The following is an 8,080-nucleotide window of genomic DNA, read 5'->3' on the forward strand; positions in this document are numbered from 1 at the left end:
CTCACACCTATAAACCCAACAATTTGGGAAGCTGAGGCAGAAGGATCTCTTGGGCTCAAGAGTTTGAGACAAGCCTGGACAACTGAGGGAGACAACTCTCTCTCAAAAAAAAAAAAAAGAAAAAAATCTACTAAAGTTGTGAAAACTGAATTCCTTCCTAGAGGCTAGTTTTGTGGACTAGTGATTCAGTGATACAGGGGTGGGTGGAACTCAACCATAATGATACAAAGAACTATTTATTCTTTATTGAAAAAAAGGGTGAATGGAGACTGAATCACACTATGGGAACTTGTTGAAAATTTTGGAACTTCCTCTCTTGGGGTATGATAAGAAGTAAGGGAATTGAAATTCAAGTCACTTGAATTTCCCTCAGTCTTCTCTAATACCTAAAGTTTCCAACTTGCATTCATTTAACAACATGGAATCAATGTTCCAGTATTAAAACAATATTACTTTTTAATTTTAGTGTGACTTGTAGAGTGCAATTTGATACTTGATTACACCCTATGATAAATAGCTATTATTGGCTATTTTGATTCTTCCTCCTAATATGTCCCCTATCAGACTGCAAATGCCTTGAGGTCAAAGGTCCTTTTTTGTCTAATAAGCATAGGACTGAATACCTGGAAGATGCTAACAAAATTCCTCTGTTCAATTTAATACGCATTTTAACCTTCCAAGTTTCAATGGGTTTTGAATGACTCCTGAATACACTATATTATGCTAGGTGTAGTGTAATAGAGAAAACATTTGTATTACTTGCATTTTACAAGCTGGAGGAGAAGCAAGAACACAATACCTAGGGAAGATTTAGTAAGAAATCAGAAAGTCCCAATACCCCCTTGGTATATGTTATACCAACCTAGATTAAAAAAAAAAAAAAAGCAAGCCAGAATCCCAGGCAATCTAGGGAGCTAATTTGAATTCTTTTTATAATAAATCCTATAAATCCTTGTAGTTCACCTCCTTAGGCCAGACACTCCAGATTGCTTTGTGGATAGCAGCTAGGTCTCCTGGGACCTTGGATTGGGCCTTTCTCTAGTGAGGCAAATAATCTGAAAAGAAAACAAAATCACATGTAGTCCAGCACATTTTTTCCTTTCTTGGTTTCTCCACCAGCTAGAGAGTTATTTAAAGGCTCTGAACCTCTCCAGCCTTTGATTCTTTTTAAGGATCATTTTATTTTTAGAAAACTTTCCACATTTCCTAGTTATACAGCCAGACTGGGTGATCTGGCCAGAAAATCATTTTCCCTTAAAAAAAAAAAAAAAAAAGCTAAAATTTGAACACAGGCGTTGAATTCGAAACAGATTTATCATAACGTAATTCCCCGGACACTCCCAACTTGAGACTGAAAGCTGGGCGAAAGGGTTTTCTGAAGCGAACCTAAAAGACAAAATGGTCTAGAGTCACCTTTTCCCCGCAAATAACAGGGGGATTAACAACCTGAAATCTTCAAGCCTCCAGGACCACGGTGCAAGCCCTCAGCAGAGAAGGCCGGAGCGCCTTTTGATTTCGGGAGACTGGCCCAGGAACTCTAGTCGCTTGGAAGGCGGAAGAGAAGGTGGTACCTGAGCCAGGTATGAGCCACTCAGAGGCAGCCCGGGGCCGCCACTCACCTCGGAGAGGAGGAGCTGGAGTCCCATGACCCGGACTGAGAGGAAAGGCGAGACTGAGTCTACCAGGTGAGGTAAAAAACACCCACTTGCTCACCTCGGAAGGGGCGGGCGAGGTGCTGCTCCTGGTGACCCGCGAGCGTGGAGCGCACCTGGGCGGAGGCGGAACTGAGGGGGTGTGGGCACTGCTTGTAGGGCCTGGAAGTAAACTCACCTGTGAGGGAGGCAGAGGCGGGGCCCGGCAAAAACCCACCTGAGCCGCCTGGAAACTCGACCCGCGAGCAGTTCCCGGGCTCGCACGGCGCGGCGGGGCCCCCCTCGGTCAGCCCGCGCGTCGGTCCCCGCGCGGCCGCCATGACCTGGAGCGCCACGGCCCGGGGCGCCCACCAGCCCGACAACACCGCCTTCACGCAGCAGCGCCTCCCAGCCTGGCAGCCGCTGCTGTCGGCCAGCATCGCGCTGCCGCTCTTCTTCTGCGCGGGCCTGGCCTTCATTGGCCTGGGCCTGGGCCTCTACTACTCCTCCAACGGCATCAAGGAGCTGGAGTACGACTACACCGGCGACTCGGACACCGGCAACTGCTCGGTGTGCGCCGCGGCCGGCCAGGGCCGCGCGCCGCCGCCCCCCTGCTCGTGCGCCTGGTACTTCTCGCTGCCCGAGCTCTTCCAGGGCCCTGTGTACCTCTACTACGAGCTAACCAACTTCTACCAGAACAACCGGCGCTACAGCGTGTCCCGCGACGACGCGCAGCTGAGCGGGCTGCCCAGCGCGCTACGCCACCCGGTCAACGAGTGCGCCCCCTACCAGCTCAGCGCGGCCGGCCTGCCCATCGCCCCCTGCGGCGCCATCGCCAACAGCCTCTTCAACGACTCCTTCTCGCTTTGGCACCAGCGCCTGCCAGGCGGGCTCTACGTCGAGGTGCCGCTCGACCGCTCCGGCATCGCCTGGTGGACCGACTACCACGTCAAGTTCCGCAACCCGCCGCTGGTCAACGGCAGCCTGGCGCTGGCCTTCCAGGGCACGGCGCCCCCGCCTAACTGGCGCCGGCCGGTCTACGAGCTCAGCCCCGACCCGAACAACACCGGTTTCATCAACCAGGACTTCGTGGTGTGGATGCGCACGGCGGCGCTGCCCACGTTCCGCAAGCTGTACGCGCGCATCCGCCAGGGCAACTACTCGGCCGGGCTGCCGCGGGGCGCCTACCGCGTCAACATCACCTACAACTACCCGGTGCGCGCGTTCGGCGGCCACAAGCTCCTTATCTTCAGCAGCATCTCATGGATGGGTGGCAAGAACCCCTTCCTTGGCATCGCCTACCTGGTCGTCGGCTCACTCTGCATCCTCACCGGCTTTGTCATGCTGATCATCTACATTCGCTACCAGGACCAGGACGACGACGATGAGGAGTGATTCCAGCTTTCCAGGGATCCTTCCTGCTTCTTGCCAAAACTCTTGCGAGCTTCTTTGGGCATCTCCTCCTCCCTCCTCACCCAATTCCAACCTCTCCTCTCTTTTCATCCCTTTGTGAATGAGGGGACCAGAGAAGGGAATTATCCCCTTGCTCTTGGGGGGCTCGCTAGACTGTCTTGCCGCGGGGAGGGATGTTGACTGCAGAGTGAAACATCCTTGCAAACTCTTCCCACCTCCACGACACCGGGTTGCCATGTTAGGTTCTTCAAGTCTGAGAATGGAAGGGATGCCTATGGAGACTCCTGTTCAACCCCTGTTAGAAGAAGAGATTGAGAGACCTAGCAATGTGAAGTAACTAAGATCAGGCAGCTGCAAGTGACTCCTGACTCTTGAGTCCAGAGCTTTTGCCACTACAGTACTGTGGTTTTCTTTTCTTTGGTGGGGGGAGTGGGTTGGAATGGAGAGTGAGGCCCACAAATTACCTGCAGAGATGTGGAAGCGTGAGGGAGAACATGCTTGTTAAATATGCAGGTAGATTAGGAGACACCAACCAAAGATTCAGTCACAGTAAGGCTGGAATGAGACCCTCTAAGCTGTGTTTCAACAAACTCCTCTGGAGAGTCCCATATTCCCTCAAATTTGGGAATCGCGACCCTGAACCAGGTTGAGCCTGAAGCAGTCAACTGAGTTCACTTTTTCGGATAGTAATTTGTTCCCAGGGGCAGTGACGACCATGATGTTCCAGGTTTGGTCTGGCACTCTGCCTTGAACGTAGGAAGCTCTTGATGACTTGTGGAATGAATTTTTAAAAAATCACTATCTCAGGAAAACTACTTGGCATACAGAGTTGTAGGTCAGGGTTTATGTTATTCATTTAATATTTTAGTATTTTCGTATAAAAGCAAACAGGCAAACTTTGCCAGGTACTGTGTAGAAACTTGAAAATGTGAGACCAGTTTGTACAGTTCAGAGGAAATGCTTTAACGTAGAATCAGACAGCTGGAAGAGATCTTCGAGGGAAAGTAAGTTCCCTAAAGTCATATCTATGTCTCCTAGCTCAATCTTCTTTATCATTTAGTGTGCGTGTGTGTGTTTAGAAAGGGCTTCATACCTTTTCCCTTGTATCTGGAAAAAAATGTATCCTTTCAAATGAAATCTTTTGATTTCTAGTAATCATATTTGAATCAGTGCTAAGGCATATATAGTCTTTTATGTAAACTAGAATCTTAAGATTTTTTGAAACTTTGAGATGATGTTAAAACTCAAATCATTCAATTGATTTTGATTAACATCAATCAATATGTTTAAAGTTATTCTAAGAAGCAATCGTTTTATTTTTAAACAACCTTGTATGGCAAAATAACTTTCAAAAAACCCGTTTGTGATATCATCTTACCAGTTTATTTGTAAACACAAACAGTTATTTGGTATTTGTCAGAATTCTTCAGTGCCTGCTGTTAAGCTATTTTCCAATTGTTAATTTGATTATACTCATTCACTTAAGGCAGTGCAAGATCTTGAAGTATTTTTTTTAGCAGTTAAGTAGTATTGAATTGTATTGAATAGTTTACATAGTTTAGTCTTTGAAAATTACTGAACAATGGACAATGTGCATGTCATTGCATCTGCCTTAGAACTTCTGGGACAGTCCTGATTCAAGATATTCTATCCCATTATTTGCATATACCAAAAACACTGTTAATTCAATGTGTTGGCCTCCCAACTCCTGAACACGACACAATTTTATTATTAGATTTTGTATGGTGATTTTAGGCTTTGAAAATATGATCATTATATGTACATAGAGAAATTTTTATTTGTTACAAATGTTTGAGCAGCTCCCTAGCCCAGCCCTCCTCTATTTTGGGTAGGAGAATTTACTACATTTATTACTATGTAGCTGAGAGCAACATGTATTTTGTTATTTTTAGAATGATCAGTATATTGCTATAAAATGTTAAATGAGAATATGAAAGTTAAAGTATTCTGATTCTGATTAAATTAATGAATATGGTTCCAGGCCCTGTTCTCTGGGTGTTTGAGAGAGAATAAAGGTTATGTTTGTCTTACCTTTGTTATCGACTTTGCTTAATTCTTTTGAACTATGATCTTAAAGGCACAAATAGCACTAGCCACTTTGCTAATTTCTTAATAGCAGATTTACACTGCAGCAAGAAAACCATCTTTTATAATAACATTCAGTTAAAATGAACTCAATTCATTGTTGACTTCCTAAAACAGAATTTGAACTTTATCAACCTCAACATGTATATAAACTAGATAGTCCTCAGATACTGTTTGAATTTAATAAATGTCAATTTAAAATTTTTTGTAGTATTAAAAGTTATTAAAGAATGTGATCATAGTAGTCTTCTGCATTTTACTCGAATTATAAATTGCAATTATTTATTGGATATTTTGGACTTCAAAGCAGCAGAAACTTTAAAACTGAAGTGGAATACATTTTCCTGCAATGATTTCTTGTGCTGTAGCATTTTGTCTGGTGTCTCAGGCTTCTTGTTGGCCTGAATTCCCTTGTTGCCCAGTAAATGTTCCCTAGCTGGAGGTATCTTCAGGAAGTGAGATAGAAAAGAGTGAACCTCAACAATTGGACTGGAAATGAGCTTTGACTTAACTTTGTAAAATAAAAGCACAAAAGAGAAAATAAAGTAGTTGGTGAGAGCTCCTAAAACAGTAATATGTCACTGTATTTCCTCAGATAGTTAAAAAAATTAAAACAGTAATATGACATGAAAGATTTTCCGGGTATCTCCACAATCAAATCAACTAACCAATTTGCTCAGTATAAAATTATTCTTGTTATTATTTTTGAGACAGAGTCTCACTGTGTTGCCCAGGCTGGAGTGCTATGATGTGACCTTGGCTGACTGCAACCTCCATTTCCCGGGTTCAAGAGATTCTCGTGTCTCAGCCTCCCAAATAGCTGAGATTACAGGTACATACCACCACACCCAGCTAATTTTTGTGTACTTTTAGTAGAGATGGGGTTTCACCATGTTGGTCAGGTTGGTCTTGAACTTCTGTCCTCAAATGATCTGCCCTCCTTGGCCTCCCAAAGTACTGGGATTACAGGTGTGAGCCACCAAACCTGGCCTATGTAATTATTAAAATTCGGAGACAGACTAATAGTCTGGAATTTCCTTTAGAGCAAATATCACTTTATAATATATAATCAAAACCCTTTCTACCTTACTTAAAATCTGTTGCCGTCTTCCTGTCATGGGAGATCTCAACAATCTTGAGTTAACTCTCAGAGTTGCTGGTAGAGCTGCAAGGTCATCAACTAGTTCCCTATATGCCCTTGGATATAAGAAGTCCAAGGGCATATACGTAATCAAAAAGTAAATTCCTGGCCAGGTGCGGTGGCTCATGCCTGTAATCCCAGCACTTTGGGAGGCCGAGGTGGATGGATCATTTGAGGTCAGGAGTTCGAGACCAGCCTGGCCAACATGGTGAAACCCTGCCTCTACTAAAAATACAAAAATCAGCCAGGCATGGTGGTGAGTGACTGCTACTCAGGAGGGTGAGGCAGGAGAATTGCTTGAACCTGGGAGCCATAGGTTGTAGTAAGCCGAGATCATGCCACTGCACTCCAGCCTGGGTGACAGAGTGAGACTCTGTCTTAAAAAAAAAAAAAAAAAAAAAAAAAAATCCCTCTTCTGTTATTTTTATTGGACATTTCTTTGTGTTCCAGATTTTTTTCTCTCTACCTAAAACAGAGCTGGCTGATTTTAGATGGCAATTTTTTTAAAAAAATTAACTTTTTAACTTTTTCCTCCAAGAGAATGTCTCTTAAGTCTCCTCCAACCAAAACAGAGTAGTTTTAAAAGAGTCATTAAGAAGGTCTTCATGAACCTGAAGTATATTAAGGTCCCAAAGAGATTCTTACATCAGAGCAGCATTTCATCAGGAGTTTGCCAATTTTTCTAATAGTGTTGATGCTATGTACACAGGCATCCTCCATTATTTACCTGATTGTTAGCAATACAATACACTGAATACACTGACAACTCGTATTCAGGAAAAAATGTGTCCCCACTGCTTCGCCACCTTGCATTAAGATTGCTGTCATTGACTGGATTAAGAAAATGTGGCACATATACACCATGGAATACTATGCAGACATAAAAAAGGATGAGTTTGTGGCCTTTGTAGGGACATGGATGCAGCTAGAAACCATCATTCTTAGCAAACTATCACAAGAACAGAAAATCAAACACCGCATGTTCTCACTCATAGGTGGGAACTGAACGATGACATCACTTGGACTCGGGAAGGGGAACTTCACACACCAGGGCCTTTCATGGGGAGGGGGGAGTGGGGAGGGATTGCATTGGGAGTTATACCTGATGTAAATGATGAGTTGATGGGTGCTGACGAGTTGATGGGTGCAGCACACCAACATGGCACAAGTATACATATGTAACAAACCTGCACGTTATGCACATGTACCCTAGAACTTAAAGTATAATAATAATTAAAAAAAAAAAGATTGTTGTCATTAGTGTACTCATGTCAATTAGGTTACCAGAGCACACCAGCATTCCTTTATTTAATGTACTTTGTTGTCCAAGTTCACTTAGGACAGAGAAAGATCCTGTGGCAATGAAGCCCAACATAAACTTTGTGGGTTGTAGGGAGCCAGGAGAGGAGAATAAAGGGAAAGATGAGGTCTGAAGCATGAGGCATTTTTCTGGAGAAGCAGGATACCTAGAAGGCAAGGGATTGGCAGCAAAGGAAACCCATGATGAGGGCAGGGCTCACCACCAGGACTCATTGATGACAAGGTCTTTGAGAAATTTAGTAAGCGAATGGTGGCTCACCTCTTTCTGAACCCCTTGGCTTGTCTTTTTGATCAATTTGAGTGTGATTTATCTTTTTCCTTAGAAGCAAAAGGTATTACTGTCAAGAACCTTAGCTAATAGCCTTGCCCTCTACATTGAGCTCTTAACTAAGTTCCTATTATAGTGGCTGAAACCTTACATTACCGATGAAAACTGTAAATGATGTGTCATTAATAATGATACTTTGTT

General features: G+C 44.0%; 1 protein-coding gene across 1 annotated transcript; it reads left to right on the top strand.

Moving 5' to 3' along the window:
• Positions 1 to 1,931: 1,931 nt before the first annotated feature.
• On the top strand, positions 1,932 to 3,606 carry TMEM30B (transmembrane protein 30B). Its single transcript, XM_023231905.1, has one exon. The coding sequence runs from the start codon at positions 1,971 to 1,973 to the stop codon at positions 3,024 to 3,026; it is 1,056 nt and encodes a 351-aa protein (XP_023087673.1). The 5' UTR covers positions 1,932 to 1,970; the 3' UTR covers positions 3,027 to 3,606.
• Positions 3,607 to 8,080: the final 4,474 nt, after the last annotated feature.

Source organism: Piliocolobus tephrosceles, chromosome 6, assembly GCF_002776525.5.
Source record: "Piliocolobus tephrosceles isolate RC106 chromosome 6, ASM277652v3, whole genome shotgun sequence".
In the NCBI taxonomy this organism is placed as follows: Eukaryota; Metazoa; Chordata; class Mammalia; order Primates; family Cercopithecidae; genus Piliocolobus; species Piliocolobus tephrosceles.